At 43.8% G+C, this 18290-nt stretch overlaps 1 protein-coding gene across 3 annotated transcripts in view; it reads right to left on the reverse strand.

Moving 5' to 3' along the window:
• Positions 1 to 18290, reverse strand: part of DCAF5 (DDB1 and CUL4 associated factor 5) — a 191327-nt gene that overhangs the window by 125221 nt on the left and 47816 nt on the right. For all 3 annotated transcript variants that reach the window (XM_033951097.1, XM_033951096.1, XM_033951098.1), the window contains exons 3-4: positions 17685 to 17721; positions 1664 to 1803 (exon numbers count right to left, since the gene is read on the reverse strand). In XM_033951097.1, coding sequence (XP_033806988.1) covers positions 1664 to 1803; positions 17685 to 17721 — 177 coding nt within the window. The remainder of the gene's footprint in view (positions 1 to 1663; positions 1804 to 17684; positions 17722 to 18290) is intronic.

An 18290-nucleotide genomic window follows, 5' to 3' on the forward strand; every position in this document is an offset into this window, starting at 1 on the left:
TGAGATTGTCGGCCAGGGAGTTCTGTTCGCCCTGGATATAGACAGCCTTGAGGAAGAGATTGTGGGCCGTGGCCCAAGTCCAGATGCTGAGAGCCTCCTGACAAAGGAGGCGAGATCCGGTGCCGCCTTGCTTGTTTATGTAGTACATGGCGACTTGATTGTCTGTGCACAGGAGAAGAACCTGAGGGCAGAGAAGGTGCTGGAAGGCCTTGAGAGCATAGAACATGGCTCTGAGTTCCAGGAAATTGATGTGATGTTGACGCTCCTGCGGGGTCCAGAGTCCCTGGGTGCGTAGATCTCCCAGGTGAGCTCCCCATGCATAGGGGGAGGCATCCGTGGTTATGATCATGGAGTGAGGGTGTAGATGAAAGAGTAGACCCCTGGAAAGATTTGAGGAGTTCAACCACCATTGAAGAGATTGCTGAAGAGACGATGTCACAGAGATGGGATGAGAAAGAAGATCCGTGGTCTGTGACCATTGGTTGGCAAGAGTCCATTGAGGTGTCCTGAGGTGGAGTCGCGCCAGAGGAAGCACATGGACCGTCGAGGCCATGTGGTCCAGGAGGACCATCATCTGTCGGGCAGGAATGGAGTGATGAAGGAGCACCTGACGACAGAGGTGGAGCAGGGTCCGTTGACGGTCGGAGGGGAGAAACGCCCTCATTAGTGTGGTGTCGAGAACTGCTCCAATGAACTGAAGTCGCTGTGTGGGAAGCAGATGCGACTTGGGGTAGTTGATCTCGAACCCCAGGAGATGGAGGAAAGAGATGGTGTGATGAGTGGCTTGTAGCACAAGTGGAGACGTAGGTGCTTTCACCAACCAATTGTCCAAGTAGGGGAACACCTGGAGGTTGTGAGACCTGAGGAAGGCCGCCACCACAATAAGGCACTTGGTGAACACCCTGGGCGATGAAGCGAGGCCAAAAGGTAGCACTTTGTACTGATAGTGACGGTGCTGTATCTGAAACCGTAGGTAGCGACGTGAAGTCGGATTGATTGGGATGTGAGTATAGGCCTCTTTGAGGTCCAGGGAACATAGCCAGTCGTGTTGAGAGAGAAGAGGGTAAAGCGTGGCAAGGGAGAGCATTCTGAACTTCTCCTTGACCAGACACTTGTTGAGGTCCCTGAGATCGAGGATGGGACGAAGGTCTCCTGTCTTCTTGGGAACCAGGAAGTAGCGGGAGTAGAATCCCTGACCCCTTTGGTCCGGAGGCACCTCTTCGATGGCATTGAGAAGAAGGAGGGATTGGATCTCCCTCAGGAGGAGGGGTCCGATAAGAAAAAAGGAAAGAAAGTGAAAAAATACGCGAGCGGGAAGTCAAAAATTAGTTTTTCAACGGCCGTTGAAAACACATGCGTCTTCTTCGCTCCGCGGAAACGAAGAAACTGGGGACCACGCTCTCCTCCGTCGGGCGGGAAGGCACTCGCGCATGCGCGGTGCGGCCAACTAGAACTTTCTAGTTAAAAAGGTCCGTACCGGGGCTCCGTCGGTGACGTCACCCATGCGTTAAGAATATGCTGCCTGCTTGTCCTGGGATAAAGGATGCCACCGGTGACACATCAACATAAGGCCATTGAGATAGTACAACATTGCATTACCCGAATGACCTAAAGTCATGTTGTTTACTGCAGTCTGGGAACAATTTCCATGACATGGTCTTACCTCCATGAGGAGACTCTCTTATGTCCCAAATAAGAACTCGGCCATCATCAGAGGAGCTTGCAAAGATGTTGTCATTGACTGGACTGACTGAGAGACCATACACTGCATTTTCATGGGAAAAGACATCCAATGTCTCACCGCTGGATGAAAAACAAAAATGAACCATGAAATTTTTCTTTTTGTTCAGGTTTTCTTTGTTGGATTGTGTGTAAGTGTGTATAAATTTGTCACCTTCTAGGAGACTGATTACCCAAGGCACATTTTCCAGATCACTAAGGGGCAAATTCAATAAATGGTGTCTTGATTTTAGGCAGTGGTAGGCGTCCTACCACTGTCTAACCAGCCAATCGGTACACGCTTTTTTTTTTTTTTTTTTAGAAAAAATCTACCCAAGGCAGGTGGCATACACTGTAGGCATTTTTGCAGATCTAAGCTCGCCAAGAAATGGCCTTAGGCAAGTTTAAACGGCCCTAGGCGTCTCCCTAGAGCCGCGACAGATGTCTGAAACGTAGGCCATTAAAATACTGGCCTACATTTCAAATAAATGTGGTCACTGAGCTGATCGCAGCAAGGAAATCTCACTGCCGCAATCAGCTGAGAGGCTGCAGCAGGACCCCCCTGAACCTCATGGGTGTTTAAATGGGTGTTTAAATAGCGAAGATACAATGCAGATTTACAATGCAAGAGCCTGTACATATACAGCGGAGATATTTATACAGTGAAAATACAGTGCGAGCGACTTATAGAACAAGATGCAATGCAAGAGACTGTATAATGCGGTTGAAGTGGATTACTATGCCAAAGATGGTTACAAATATAGCGAGGATACAGAGTGGTGAATGACAAGAAGAATGCAACTAGTATGGGAGGTGGTAGAGTTTGGTTATTATGCAAACTCGACCAGCAGGAGGGATACCCACTCTCTCGCACCGGTTCCCCCAAACTCCCACCAATGAAGTAAGTTGGGCAGAAGGGATGCCCACTCTCACCTAAAACAACCTCCCTCCCCCCAAAGAAAGCCGGGCATGAAAGATGCCCACTCCCTCCTTCCCCAAAGCTGCCATCCACCCCCGAGGCAAGGTGGACAGGAGGGATGCCCACTCCTTCCTACTAGCAGTCCCCCAATCTACGGCCCCCAGACCTGAACCCTCACACTCCCCCAGACCTGAACCCCACACCCCAACCTCTCTGACAATTTCTGTAGTACGTCGGGCCGGAAGGATGCCTACTCCCTCCGGCCACTAGGACTGCCTCTTCACAATGGCGGGCCTTCCCCTTCCCAGTGCATCGTGGGATGCACTGGGGAGGTCTAAGATTCCAGTTGGCCCAGGAGCCCAAGGCCCCTGGGCATGCATTCCAGGATGCACTGGGAAGGGAAAGGCCCACTATTGTGAAGAGATGGGCCTGGCGGCCGGAGAGAATAGGCATTCCTCCAGATCACCGTACTACAAAAGGTACTGGGGAGTGGGGTGGTCAGGGAGCTTAGGGTACTGGGTGGAGGTTGAGTTTAGGAGGGGTGTCAAGGGATCTCATGCATATTCATTGGGGAAATCCTGAAAACCCGACTGGATTGCGGCCCTCGAGGAGGGACTTGAGACCCCTGGTATATACAGCATCTTCCTAGAGCACACTACACAGCAATAAAAAGCATAATGGATGCCAAGAATGAATATGGTAAACAAAATTTCATGGAAGATCAGATATGGGCCATGCTTCAGCAGAACGCCTGCGTCAGGGTCAGTAATATCAGTGGTTCAGCACAAATTAATTGCTGTGCTCATTCAATATAATTGGATGAATCCAACAAATATTACTAAAATGTCATAACTAAATAACAGAAGATTAGGTTCTTAACTCAATAATCTTCTTTCCAGTAGAAATGCACACGAGTCCTACAGCTGTGGGTAGTGTATTTTACCCGCAAGGGATGCAGAAGTTATCATCTTACATTTTCAATTCCATCTACCTGCATCACTGGGCTGTCATAAGCACTCACCATACAGTCTCCCTCTCTTTGAAATGTGGCAGATCACAGTTTATGCTTTGGCTCACCAGATTATGGGTCTCCAACCCTGAAAGAGCGGAGCATTATCTTTTACAGATTTGTCCGTCTGGAGTAGCTCCCCTGGTTCATTGTTTGGTTTCTCATATTTTTGTAACGGCCCGGTTAGTACTTGCTAGAGTTTGGAAATCTTCCTCACCCCCATCTGTATGTCATTCATAAGTTGAATTTTGTTTTCTTAATGACTAAATTGGCTTTTCACAAAATATGGAATCCGTACATTACCTAAAAGACAACTCTTTAGCTTTTTCTTTGTGGAAGTTAATTTTGACCCTTGAGAGTTCCTGGGAGGGATGTGGGGTGGGTTGGAATAGGGTTTTCTGTCTGTTTATTGTTATTGTGTAGTACATCTCTTTGCTGATCTACAGATATTTGTAATTATCTTTCCTTGTTGGAAATGTATTGTGCAAGTTATATACTTTGAGTTGTCTTATAATAAAGAAATTTTGAGAAAAAAAAAGAAGAAAGAAATGAAGCAGATCACTCCAGTAGTTATGGTAAACAAACTAACTTTTACTTCTTCCAATAGGAACACTTAAATAATACAGTTCCAACAAAAAATGGTACTATGTACATTCTTTATCCTGACTCATTTTAGATACAAACTGTTTATTTATCCTGACTCATTTTAAAAGGAAAAATCTCCTAACAAAAAAATCCTCTGTTTTGGCTGGATTGTGATCTATTTGGGGAAATCTGCCCAAACACAATTCTTCCACTCAAAAGCATGAGCTTAAGAGACCCTCTGATTTTGTGGGCTAGGGCTGAACCTGGGTGTCCAACCCTGTATTCCCTGTTCAGTGTTTTGACGTAAGAAGCAATCTGTCTTCACATTCTTTGCTGAGGCCATGAGATCCAGTTCCGGTCTTCTCCAAGCTGCACTATAAAGCTGAATGCTCTCTGGGGCAGCAATTGTTTCTGGATTGAAAGTCTGCCTGGATGTTCTGTATTCTTGCCATGTGGGCAGCTGAGAGAGCCTGTAAGTGAACTTCTACCCACTTGAATAGCATTTGCACTTCTAGGTGTAGGGGAGCACTTCTGGTGCCTCCCTCCCTGTCCACATAAGCTACTACAGTGGCATTGTCTGAGAACACTCTGACTGCTTTTCCTGCCAGGAAAATCTGCAACCCTTTTAGTGCCAAACAAATGGCCTTCAATTCTAGATGATTTATGAACACTTTCTTTCTGATGAGATCCAGTAGCCCCCCAGCAGCTCAGGCTGACATTGGTCATTAGTCACTCATGAGGCGATGCTAAGAGGCATACCTGTTGATAAAGCATCCCCCTGGAACCACCTATGTAAGCTGTGTCTTGCCTCTCATGACCAGGGGAGCTGTGCCTGCAGCGAATGCCTTTGCGGGAATCACCTGGAGAGATGAGAGTCCTGGAGTAGATGTATAGACGTTCTCACCCATTGTACTCCGCATAGACTTTCAGGATATGCAGAATATAAATTTTTAAAATAAAATAATAAATAAAATGCAAAGGGTGTGGCCGTCGACCTGGTGTCATTGTGGTTTTTGGGGCCTGAACTGTGTGAACCCAAGAGTTGTTGGTGTCTGTAGTTGCCCAATCTCATTCTGGACTTCTAAAAGGGCCTTTGGGAAGAGGAACCAGAAGAAAACTGGTATGATCTTCTAGAGGAATGAAAATTTCCTCTGCTGCTCCTGGTTGAACGTTGAACTCTGCTGTCTGGGAGGGATTTGGGACAACGATCCGCCACACTGGCCATGAGGTTGTCTAGAACTTTGCCAAAAAGCATCTGGCCCTAAAGGGTAATCTGCTTTAGAAGCTGAATCATCCATCCATTGCCTAATCCAGAACATCCAGTGGGCAAAAATGACATAAGCCGAAACCTTGCTTATGAATCTAATATCATAAACAGCACTAGTCATATAATCCATTCCTTTCATAATCACATGGGGACAAGCGTCACCCAGCTTTGAAGAACTTTGCCTCAACCACGAAGGAGGCAGCAGCTGCCACTTTGATACCCAAAGCTAGCACTTCAAACTGCCTTTTAAGGACCATATTCATCTTGTGATCCTGGGTGTCTTTCAGTATCACCCCTCGTTCACTAGGAAGGGAAGTATGTTTAGTCACTTGTGCAAGTGCAGAATCAACTTTCGGCTGTGAAAACAGCTGTTGGAAGTCCAGAACCATAGGATAAAGCCTGGACATAGCTTTGGCCGCCTTTAGAGAGCCTTCTGGAGATTCCCATTGGTCAGTGACTAACGAAGTGATGTCCAGATGTGCAGGGAAAAAAGTAGTTTGTGTATTTGTGCCACTGTCATGATCCCGGCACCGCCTACCCAAAGGGCTAGGCCGAGTGTCCGCCCACTACCTACCCAGGCATAGGCCGAGTGTCCGTTCACTGCCTATCGTAGAATAGGCTGAGTGTCCAGTCACTGGATCTCTTATGCTCGGAGAGGAACTAGGCCCGCATTCCTCCCCTCAAGGGTCACTCAGGAGCTCCTGTTTCCAGGAACTCTCTCTATGCTCCTTTCTGCTAGGAGTCCATTAATGAACCCTTCTTGTCAGTTCAGGGTGAGGTCCCTCTTGACCTCTCAAAATGTCCCCCCAAGGAATGAGGGGTCCAAGCCAGAGCTCCTCTCCCTATCAGGAGTCCAATTTAAGGTTCTAGGAGTCTCTTTTCTTTACAAATCACCACTTTTCTCTGCCACTTGATTCTTATGCAAATTAGTTATTCAAGCCAATGGCAAGGTCATTCAGTCTTTACTATTGAGCAACAGAATACTCCGGAGCAATAGGGGTAGCTGGTTCCTAATACCACCCACCTAGTCTTCCACTATGACTAGAACCACCCCATTAGGAACTAGTTGAACCCAGCTATTCCCTGTTTAATCCCGGGGTTCTCTGGGGAGAGGTCGACTCTGATGTAGCCTTCCCTCGGGGTGGCACTCTCACGTGATGGGACATACATCCCATCACAGCCACTCATAACGAAACACTGGGAGGTGGAGGGCTGTTGAGGATCCAATTTCAACTCACAGAGGGCATCAGCAATGACATGTGAAACAGTAGCGGACTAGAAAAGACAGTACACTAAAGGATCATCATCATGATCAATAGCCCCCACAGCCTCCTGATCCCCGGTCCACAAAATGGACCCCAAGTCATCAAAGGATGCAGCGGATCCTTGTGATAATAAAGGCATGGAACGGAACTTCCGGTCTTCCCAGTTCTGCTCTGACTGGTCACTGATCCTTGGAGCCAGCGTGCTCTGAGGTGGAGAAGCCCGCTTGGGATGTAAATCCCCTTGTACCAAAGCTGACACACTTGCAGGCGCTTCCCTGGCCTGTTAAGTAGTCTTTCCACAGGAGACAAAATCTGAGAATCCCTGGACAGGAGGCCGTAAGGACCCCTGCAGGATCCCTGACTGGGGTGATAGGGCCTCTTCTACCCCTCAAAGTGCTTGCATTTTGCACCCTTGCTACATGCGGCCTCTGGACAGGATCTTTTCCCTGATGGCTGTATTCTATCACCCAGAGAGATGGAGCCTGAAGTTCCTGCCCCTTCCACCCGCAACACCTGGAACATGGCCACTTGTCAGCTGGCAAATCTGCACAAAATAAATGCATAAATTAGGGGCAGAATGGCTTGGGGAATCCATTGCAGATGATCCCTGGGCAAATGAGGTGTTTTGAGGCAGAAAAAAGCACTTGAAAATAAGATCGATCAAAACCAAAGATGAAGGCCACCAGAAAAATCTCATCAAAAACGGCCCGTGGAAGCTTTTCTGAAAACCAAAAAATATTAAAAAAGAGATTTTGGAGGTGAGGGAACCTAACGCTTAACCCCAGAAACCTTCAGATCCCCCCTCCCCGATTTTCCCCATAGAGAATGAGAGTACTTACTGTGTCTTCTGGTGCCTGTCAGCTTGCAGCAGCCTGCCTATAAGGAAAGGATTTCTGCCTCAAAGTGTCAGGAACTAATCTACCGCTGGAAATCTTCTGGATGCTGGTCAGGAGGACCCCAACCATGAATTCTGAACCCTGAAAATCCACACAATGTGTCGGTGGAGAAAATTCACAGCCTGATACCCAGAAGATTGTTACACAGGGGTCCCACAGCTTGCGTTCAAGCCTCTGATAAACCAGCAGGTGAGCAAGCACCCAGGGGAACGGACCCTGAGCTCCAGGTGGACCACAAAGCAGGCTGGCTCCACAGGTACTCAAAAATGAGATTGGTCTGCGAGCCGCAGCCCACCCTTGTGGATCTGCTTTGTTTCTCTGGCGGAGTAAACCTGAGAAGGGAACCTCTGAGCACCAAAGCCACATAAGAAAAAAAGGAATCAATGGCAAAAATACTTGAAAACAATAAACAAAAGCAGAGCAGATCAGAACACACCCTCTCAGTTCGCTTGTAGAAGGAAAAACTGAAGAGGGAGCCATTCTCCACTGCTGAAGGGGAGGAGTTGAGAGTTTGGAGTGACACACTTCTGCAAAGTTCATGACTACAGAGAGACAACAGTTTTAGTACAGAATTCTATGTCTTTGCAACAGAAAGAGATTTCTGCTCCGTGTCAGGTCCTTTATTAAAGTTTATTTGCTACATCCATTCTTATGGCTCATTGTGGGGTTTTTTTTTTTGCTGTGCTTTGCACTTTGCTTATAAATTACCCCACAGTATTAGTGCAGGCCTGCAATTAACTCTTAGCATGTCATCATGCCAACTTGACAATTAATACATATATCGATTCTCAGAATAACCTGTTTATTCTGAGAATTGATGTTATTGCTAATTTTTGCTTTAGAAAAAATTTTGTTTTTTGTTTTTAGAATTTTTGTTTTAGGATTTTTTTTTGTGTTAGGATTTTTGTTTTTAGAATTTTGTTATAATGTTCTACTTTTTGCTTTTAATTTCTGTCTTTATAAACTAGTTTAAATTACATTTTAGTCAGGAGAAAGGTATATAAATGTAAATTAATAAAATTCATGAACTTACTGCATAACCTGTTTATACAATGGATTATGGGCATGGACTGTGCACTGCAGTTAAGAGTGCTGTCATTCACCAAGTGCTCTCTCTAGTGCAGATAGTGCAATGTACTTACCGTCCCCTAAAAAGGTGGCAATAAGGGACTGATTCTATAAACAGCGTCTAAATCAGCTGGTGCTTAGAAAAATAGCGCCAGCCATTTGTTAATCATGCTTAGGTGCCATTTATAGAATCGCGTCTAGCGGCGCCTATGTAAAACTTAGGCACCAGAAATGTAGCCCAGGGTTTTAAAGGCCTACATTTCAGGCGCCTAAGTCACACTCCTCCCCTAAAACACCCACTTAGGTGGTAGGTGCCGCTAAGCGCCATGTAAAAGGCAACTATCTTTAGGCGCCTATCACCCAATTAAATATTTTTTTTCTATTATTGCTGCTATTAAGATGATTTTACCAATTATGTTACACGCCGAACTTTAGGTGCCCTTTAGAGAATCTGGACTTAAGTGCATCCACACTAGCTACAGTTGTGCTTACCACACTGATTTTCTCTATAGTAACTGTTTGAGAACATGCTGGGAATGTCCTCATAGCACACAGGCTTTGAAAAAAGTACAAGCCACATTTTAGTAAAAGAGCCATCTTAGTTTCACTAGCTTTTTTGTTTTTTTAAATCCTTAGCAGAGCAACTACATACGTCAGGCATCCCATTATTATATCAAAGGTTTCAAAAGGAACCTAAGCTGTGAAAGACTGAAAAGCAGCTAGAGAAGCCACAAGCTTGTCTGCACATTTATTTAGGAGAAGGAGTGTTAGGTTTGGCTGCATCCAGTTAAAAAGTCTACCTTCCAAGCCCCATAAACGCTTGGGCATCATGCAAGGCAGAAAGGAATCCTGGAATTTAAAGATTAGATGGGGGAGGAGGGTCTCAGATGCTGAAAATACACCAAAGTAAAGCAAAGATACTTACCTCTAGAAAGTGTTCTCTGAGGACAGCAGGCATATATTGTCACCTGGGGGCAACGTCATCCACAGAAACCGGTATGGATACTATCAAGTGCATGGTCATGGAAAATTTTTTGGCAGTGCACATACTGCATGTGTGCCGGTGTCTTTTGCCCAGCATTGACTCATGGGACCATCAGTTCAGTAACAAAACTAGGAAGCCAATTAGGGAAGGTAGGGGGGTTGTGAGAATATATGCCTGCTGTCCTCGGAGAGTAACTGCTAAGGGTATTTTTGATTTCTCCGAGGACAAGCAGGCATTATATTCTCACATGTGGGATTCCCAAGCTGCCAGTATCATCGCTCTGGATGAGGATAATGGGAATATAAACATAAGCCTGACAAAACCTAAGTGGGTTGAAGGGAAAGTTAGTGTTCAGGAAGTTAAAAGATTCTGCAGAACTGTTTGTCCAAACCGGCTGTCTCTTCTGGAGTTTTGTTCAAAACAGGAACAAGTGGTCGCTTTGTAAATGTCATCAATGGATGCAGAGCGGAAATGAGCTAACAAAAGCATTGGGGGCTGTGACACAGCCCTGCAACGTCAGCCCAGCTTGAGTATATGCAAAGGAAAAGCAGTCTGCAAGCCAAGTGGAGATAGTTCTCTTGGAAACAGGAACTCCGTTAGGGTCAAAAGACATAAAGAGCTAGGAGGATCCTCTATGAGATTTAGGGCTCCTTTTACGAAGGTGCGCTAGCGGTTTTATCGCACGCTATAGTACATGCTAGCCAAAAATCTACCGCCTGCTCAAAAGCAGGCGGTAGCGGCTAGCGCACACGGCAATTTAGTGGCGCTATTCCGCTCGTTAAGGCCCTAGAGCACCTTCGTAAAAGGAGCCCTTAGTGCTTTCTAGGTCCAAAAAATGCACTAGGGCTTATTTTGGGGGATGTCTTATTTTTTTCATGTACAACAATCATCTCTGCCTTCCTCTCCCCACCCCAATTCTTCCTCTTTCCTTTCTCTCTCCCCCCTCCCATGTGCAGTATCTTTCTTCCCCTCTCACCCATTCCCTTGTGCAGCATCTTTCTATCCCTCCCTCCCATCTCCCTATGCAGCAGAACCCCACCGACCCTCCCACTGTGAGACTGACATACCTTTGGTCTGGGGCCTCCTAAAGTAGCAGGGGTGGGGGGTTTCTGAATCAACGAGTCCGATTTTTTCAGCAAATCAGGCAAAACTAGTGTCAGGGATGGAGTCAGGGACATTCCGGGGTGGGGGGAGGGGGGGTGTTTCGATCTTAACTAGGGCTTATCTTCGGGGTAGATCTTATTTTCAAGGAAACAGGGTATTTCCACTTTAATAATGATATCTATCTGCAAATCATAGGCACAGCTATGGGCACGATGATGGCACCACAATATTCAAACCTCTTCATGGTAGAAGTAGAAGAGACATTTCTAAATACATTTCAGACAAAACTCCTGAAATACCACCAGCATATTGATGACATTTTTATGATTTGGACTGAGGGAGAAGTGACTCTCAAACAATTCTACAATTCTTTCAATATATACCATCCTACAATCAATTTCAAAACTGATTATTCCCCAGAAAAAAGTCAATTTTCTAAACACCACAGTCTCTATTAACAATGGTTACAAACAAATATCTATAAACAAGAAACCTATGAACAGATGCCACTACCTCCACAGTTCCAGCTTTCACCCTTCACATATAAAAATATCCATTAAATATAGCTAAGCCACACGATACCACCACATCTGCTCTGACCCAAGAGACAGAGATAAACATCTAAAGACCCTGACCAAATCCTTCAAACAAAAACGATACAATCCTATAATAGTCTCCAAGAATATTGCCTTATCCCTTAAAACACCCAGAGAAAACTTATTACACTACAAGAACAAGAAAACAACAGACAGGACTCCCTTGGTAATGACATACAATCCAGAGCTGGAAAAACTAAGAAAAATTATAAGAGATCTACAACCACTACTCCAGGAAGATGAATTACTAAAATAAATATTCCCAGCTCCACCTCTACTGGCCTTCCATCAGCCACCTAATTTAAAACAAAAATTGGTAAAAAGCAAGCTCCCCATACAAACCCATGAAGAAAAGAATGGCACACATCCTTGTGGTGTGACAAACTGCAAACTGTGCAAGCACATCTCAAAGGATCCCACGGTGGCTTGAGACCATTGGGTTGATAGGGTCTATTGTGCGACTTTAAGGTGAAGATGTGCAAATAGAGTGACATGCACTGTTGATGCCATATGACTCAGAAGGTATAACAGTTGATGAGCAGAAGCCTGTTGCAGTGGAGACTATTTGACACAGGTGAATAAGATTGTTGAATGTTTCAATAAAAAAAGTTCAACACCCAGCAGTATCCAGGAGAGCTCCTAATGAACTCAGAGCACCTGAGAAGGATGCAGATGTGACTTTTGGTAGTTGATGGCAAATCCAAGGAGCTCCAAAAGATGAATTGTTGAGTTGATGGCATGTTAAGCTGATTGCGATGAAGCCTTGATCAACCAGTCATCTAAGTAGGGAAATACTTGAAGCCCCCATGTGCAAAAGGTTGCGCTACTACGACCAGGCATTCTGTGAAGACTCGAAAGGGTGAAGCCAGTCCGAATGGAAATGTCAAGAATCAATGTGGAAGCAAAAATACTTTTGATGAGCAGGTAGGATGGAGATGTGATTGTAGGCCTCTTTTAGATCTAGAGAGCATAGCCAATCATCTTTTTCCAGTAGAGATACAAGGGTTCACAGAGTAACCACACAAAACTTCTCCTTCAACAAGTATTTGTTGAAGTCCCAGAGGTCTAGAATAGATATTTTTTTGGTATTAGGAAATACTTTGAGTAGAACTCTCATCCTCTCTCACACAGAAGAACAGGTTCAATTGACTTTACCTGGAGAAGGGCCGAAAATTCTTGGAGAAGGAGGGTCTTCTGGAGGGAGATGAAAGGAGACTCTTTTGGTAAGTGGTTTGGAGATTTTCTGAGCAAGCACAGGGAATAGTTATGAGGGCCATTCTTTCAAACAAATACCAAATTATGACATGGAGAGATACTGGAAAATATGTAAAGACCAGTTCTTAAGGCCAACAGAAGTATTTTGGGCTTGGTGCTTAGAACAAACTCAGATCTATAAAGACAGGCTTCAAGCCCTTTCCCCCTTCTCGTCTATCTTCCTCCTTCAGCTCCTCACACCTATACACCCATACTATTCATTCAGATAGGGCACAGGCTCTTTCTGCTCTCTCATATACCCCCCTCAGCCATTTTCAGATCAGTCATATTTTCCTTATACACACACAAAAGCAACTCTAAATCCAATTTATGTTCTATATCTATAAAAGCCTATTCCTATATAATTACACTTTATTCTGCATTACCTGGTTGTTGTCTTGTTAATTTACTTCCTACTGCATCTGAGGCCTGAACCAACCTGGGACCCAAAATAGACTCGTATCCCCTTTAATTTTATTTTAACAATTTAATTCTTAATCTCCCCTCCACAAACACCTCTCGTATCTATATATGCTAATGTCTTCGTCACAGTTCTGTCATTGTCCCACATACTTTTACTTTGAAATTTTACATTTTTTAGCATTGTAAACCGACCAGATACATGTTGATGGTCGGTATATCAAATTATAAATAAACTTGGATTACATTTGGGGGCTTATCTGGGAGTTGAACCCACAACCTCTCACAGACTAAATACAAAAACACAAAAGATTACGACAACTAAAAGCACTCATTGATTCTTTGTGATAAGAGTCCAATATTGATGGAAGTAAAGCAACCTGCTTCCAGTGGGGAGACTGGGAGGAAGAAGCAGGGAAACATTAGCAATACTCTCTAGAAAGTCAAAAGGACACCTGCTGTTTGAACTGAGGTTGTGATTTTTGTGTCCTTTATTGTCTTGCACAAAGCCATAGAGAAGCAGGCCTAGAAGATGAAGGTGTCTGATTGTATCATCTTTCAGTGTTATAATAGGAATGTCTGGAAGAGGCAGAACATCTTTTAGATGATGAAGATCGAGAGCTGTGTAGTGTGGGTTTTTAAAAAATCTTCTCTACAGCTTCTACAATTTTATTCCCAAACAGGTTATCTCCATTACAAGGAACATTTGAAACACATTCTTGAACTGATCATCCACTATAAGCCAAGCCAAATGGCACATTGCTATTACCACCACAGATGTTCTAGAAGAAACATCAAAGGCATCGAAAGATCTTCCAGCCATATACTTCTCATAGTGAGAAATTTCTTAGACAATTGTTGAAACTATTTTAGTTTGTTTGGAGGGAGGAATTTTTCAAACTCTGGTTTTGAAGTACGGATTTAAAATAAATGGTCCATAATTCTATTGATGAGCATAGATGAAGCCAATGTCCTGGATTCTCTTCCTGGAGGAGTAGGAGCACAAGATCATGAGCTCTGTGAAGGGCAGATTCCACAACTGACAAATGATGCTGAAGTCAAGTATTGTCAAATCCTGGACACTTCTGAATTCTATACATTGTGTCTATCTTTTTAGGAGCAACTTGGATTGACAGGGGATTCTACCAATTCTTAAATAAGGTTATCTTTCATGACCTTATGCAAAGGAACTTTAATGCATTGCATTCGTTTGGTGGTGCTTCAAAGTCAAGAAGTTCAAATAGTGCAGAGTGAGGCTTCTCCTGTTTTCTTTTTGATGGGCAAAGCCTGCCCCATCTTTCTTACAAAGCCGGTAAAAAATATAATTTCTGGTGAAGACTTGCGTAGTTGAGGAGAAACGGAAGGGTCAGAAGGTATAACACAGGATTCTTCTGTTGAGTATTCTGGCAAGTCTTCATTGGAATAGAATGGAGATACTGTATCTGTGTCTGCCTCCTTGAAGTACTCTCTGCTACCGTGTTTCCCCGAAAATAAGACACTGTCATATTAATTTTGGGCTTATTTTCGGGGATGTCTTATTTTTCCCTGGTGCCCTAAACTTGAAAGTGCTGCAGTAGAGATAACTGAGAGCATGACTGACTGAGACAGAGACTGACTGAGAGAAAGTGGACTCTAGGTCCCTGAGGTAACCACAAGGAGCCCCGGTTTCAGGTCGTGCTAAAGCTGCTGTAAGCAACTGATAAAATTGCTTGTTCTGCTCCCCATCGGTAGTGGAGACAACCGGGACAAAATGCAGCTTGGAGGGATGTTCAGCAGCCGCAAGGAAGCTTCTGTGCAACTGCTGCAGCTGATAAAATTGCTTTTCCTGCTCTGTTAGCCACGGAGACAACGCACAGGTTAGAGGAACATTCAGTAGCCGCAGGGAAACTTTCGTGCGACTGCTGTAATTGCTTTTCCTGCTCCCTATTGGCAGCGGAGATAACTTCTGGGACACGTGCAGGATGGAGAGGGCCAAGTCACGCTTCTTCGTAACTAAGACTTATTTTCAGGGTAGGGCTTATATTAAGACCTACCCCGAAAATCATGTTAGGGCTTATTTTCAGGGTAGGGCTTATTTTCAGGGAAACATGGTAGATGAGTCAGGGATTGTGCGTTGAGTGGAGTGTCAACTGTGTGCATTGAGGGGCAGATTTTGTAAAGGACACGATTCTCAAAATAGGCGTCCACAATTTTGTGGATGCCTAAAGGCAAAAGCTGTGTCTAATGGGATAGGCGTGGGAGTGGCTTCAAAATAGATGTCCAATTACAGAATCACATGCCACTGAGCGTACTAATGTGTCTACCCAATGCCTAAAATGTAGGCTTTGCAAAAGCAGGTCTACTTTTGAGTGTGAGCAACTTAGGTGTCACTTAGGCGTGCTGGAGGCAAACGTATATAGGTGAATGGGGCTTTATTTTTGGGGGTATAGAGGATTCCAGTTTAATATTAAGGTCAAAAGATGTTTAATAATGTGTTACTTAAGCAAAGCACATGCAAATCTCATGAGAATCTCGGAGAGGGAGGGAGCCAGAAGGCCTTGAGCATGCGCAGATACTCAAGGTCCCGCAGCAGCCCAGCATAGATCAGCGACAGGCTCTTTTGGCACCAGCACGCATATGTCCTGTGGGTTGGTGCATGTCGGTGTCTGCTCGAGGTAAGAGTTTGGGGGTGGGCCGTGGGGGCTCACATATCGAGTCAACGCTCAGCTTGCATATACACACACATATCATACTAAACCTTTTATTTTGTGGGGTAAAGAGGACTCCTCTTTGATAATAATAGAAAAAGATGTCTAATAATGTATTACTCAATCAAAGCACATGAAATATATATAGCATATTAAACCTCATTCCCAAAAGGCTAAAAAAATAAGAAGAGAATTCCTACTCACAACGGCTGTGGTTCAAAGCAAGTGGACATGTCTGATGCACAATCTTGACATCTTTGTGACATCATCAATATGCACCTAGATGGCAGAATGTCACTAAAAAATAATAGGAACCCCTGCCTAAACAAAAGCTCCTGAAGCTCAATGGTTAAAGGCACTTCTTCCATCTTCCACAGGTCATGGATTCAAATCACCTCCCCCCCATTACCTTAGCATCTTCTTTTTGATCTCATAAGAGAGTATGGGTTGTGGACTTTGTCATTTACATTTGCACTCTGTCATTTCCAAGATGTCATTTCCTGGAAACTTATTTTTTCAATTGAGACAGCTATGATCTCCTAAGGTATTATCTCACTAAGCAGGAACCCCCGCCTAAAAGAAATCTCCTGTGGCTTAGTGGTTAAAGGCAATTCTTCAATCTTTCCAAGGTGGTGGGTTCAAATCCCTAGTATGGTCTGGAACTCCAGCACATATTCCTATAATTTTTTGTGACATTCTGCCATCTAGGTGCATATTGATGATGTCACAATGCTCGATGCTCTGGATGCAGTGTTGATGCTGATGATTGAGTCACAGAAGGCTGAGTATCGGGTTGTGACTTCCTTGCTATGTGCAATGTCGATGCTAATGCGGTACCAAAAAGTTTTTCGAATTGAAGTTTTTGGGTTTTTGTAAATGGAGGCAGAGGATACAACTAGTATCCCAAAGTTTAAAACCCAGACAATGGACACACCAATTTTGTGGGTCAAAGTATGAAATGGTCCAGCTACATCGAGTAATTATAAATATAGATGCTCCACTTTTTAAATTGAGAGCACTATCTCGACGGAAGAAAAGCCTCAGGTTTACTTTGGTAGAGCATAAATGCTCAGCCTCCTCCACCCACATCATTGGCAAAAAACTTCCAAAGAGAATGTGCTGCTGTCACTATTAATCTTAGTGCAGGACTAAGATGTAAATCTGCCTGCTATGCTGTAAAATTACGAGTGATGTCTTAAACAATAGCCAACGTTTCACGGTATAAAACCATTTCTTTAGGGCTTATCGACTTTCACTTTCTCACACAGTTTGGATTGCTCGCTTATTCGATCTCACCAGCATCATCAAGTATATTTTTTAAAGTCACTCGGTACCCTCTTTGACATGCAGAGGAAAATGGCTGACATGAAATCAAAGGGCCAAGTGGCCCAGGGAATTCAAGTAACTAGGACACCAAAAACAACTGATACTCCCAGAGGAAAAAAAGGGCCCAAAGGCCAAAAAATGAAAAATTGATGAAAATGAATCAAAGTTGAGTAAAATACTGGAGTAGGATAAAAACAACAACTATGAGGAAAATAGTGAAAAATAATTATGGGAAAGCATGAAATAAGGGCTAATGTTCGATGCGCTGAAGAGAGAATTGAAGATACAGCTTCTCATCTCCGCAGTAAACAAAGAACTGATGGTCCCGCGAGCCAACATCGGGCGAGAAAGTACCAGCATGCATGCGGTATGAGCACTGCCAAAAACTGTAAAGTGACAACGTACACAGTAGTGTCTGTACCAGCTTGTGTGGACAACGTCACCCACATGTGAGAACATAATGCCTGCTTGTCCTTGGAGAACTTATTTTTCATAATAATTTTCAGACTTGGAAAATTTCTTCAATTCGTAAAAAAGGTAGCTAAAAATGGAAAAGATGTAATGACTTTTTTATTTTTACAAACCTTTCAACATCGTGAAGAATAACTTGTTCATCATTTCCTAAAAAGAAAATAAGCACAAACAGGTTAAATTAAACACCATACTTTAAGCGTCTGCAATATGCAACATCCAACAGATTTCATGTTGTAAAATTTGAGCACTGGACTGTAGAAGGAATGCTCCAACAATATAGTGACTAATACTTTAACATCGTACTGACAAAAAAATCTCTTTATTAAACAAGGAAGCATACACCCTGTGTCAATACCTGCTCTAATTAATTTTACCCAAAATTTCAGCTTATTTCATTTTCATGCCTTCTCATTTAGTTCTGCTCACTATGGAAAGATATCCATCTTTCATGTATGGTCATTCTCTTTAAGCTCAATAATCATTTCTTCAAGTTGCAAGACAATGACCATGCCAATAATGTTCAGCTATGCCTTTCCTCTTCAAGGACTTCTCTGGAAATTAAATTAAAGGTTTTCAATCCTTCTACCAGAACAGAAAAAAATTGTAAAACATCCTGTGGTAAAAGGTTTGGTGCAATAAGAGGCAGCCCAAGAGGAGAGAACCTTCCCTGCCCTGTAAGAACCAATGCAAAGCATCAGCTTAAGTCACTGTCAGCT

This window comes from Geotrypetes seraphini, chromosome 7, assembly GCF_902459505.1.
Source record: "Geotrypetes seraphini chromosome 7, aGeoSer1.1, whole genome shotgun sequence".
NCBI lineage: Eukaryota > Metazoa > Chordata > Amphibia > Gymnophiona > Dermophiidae > Geotrypetes > Geotrypetes seraphini.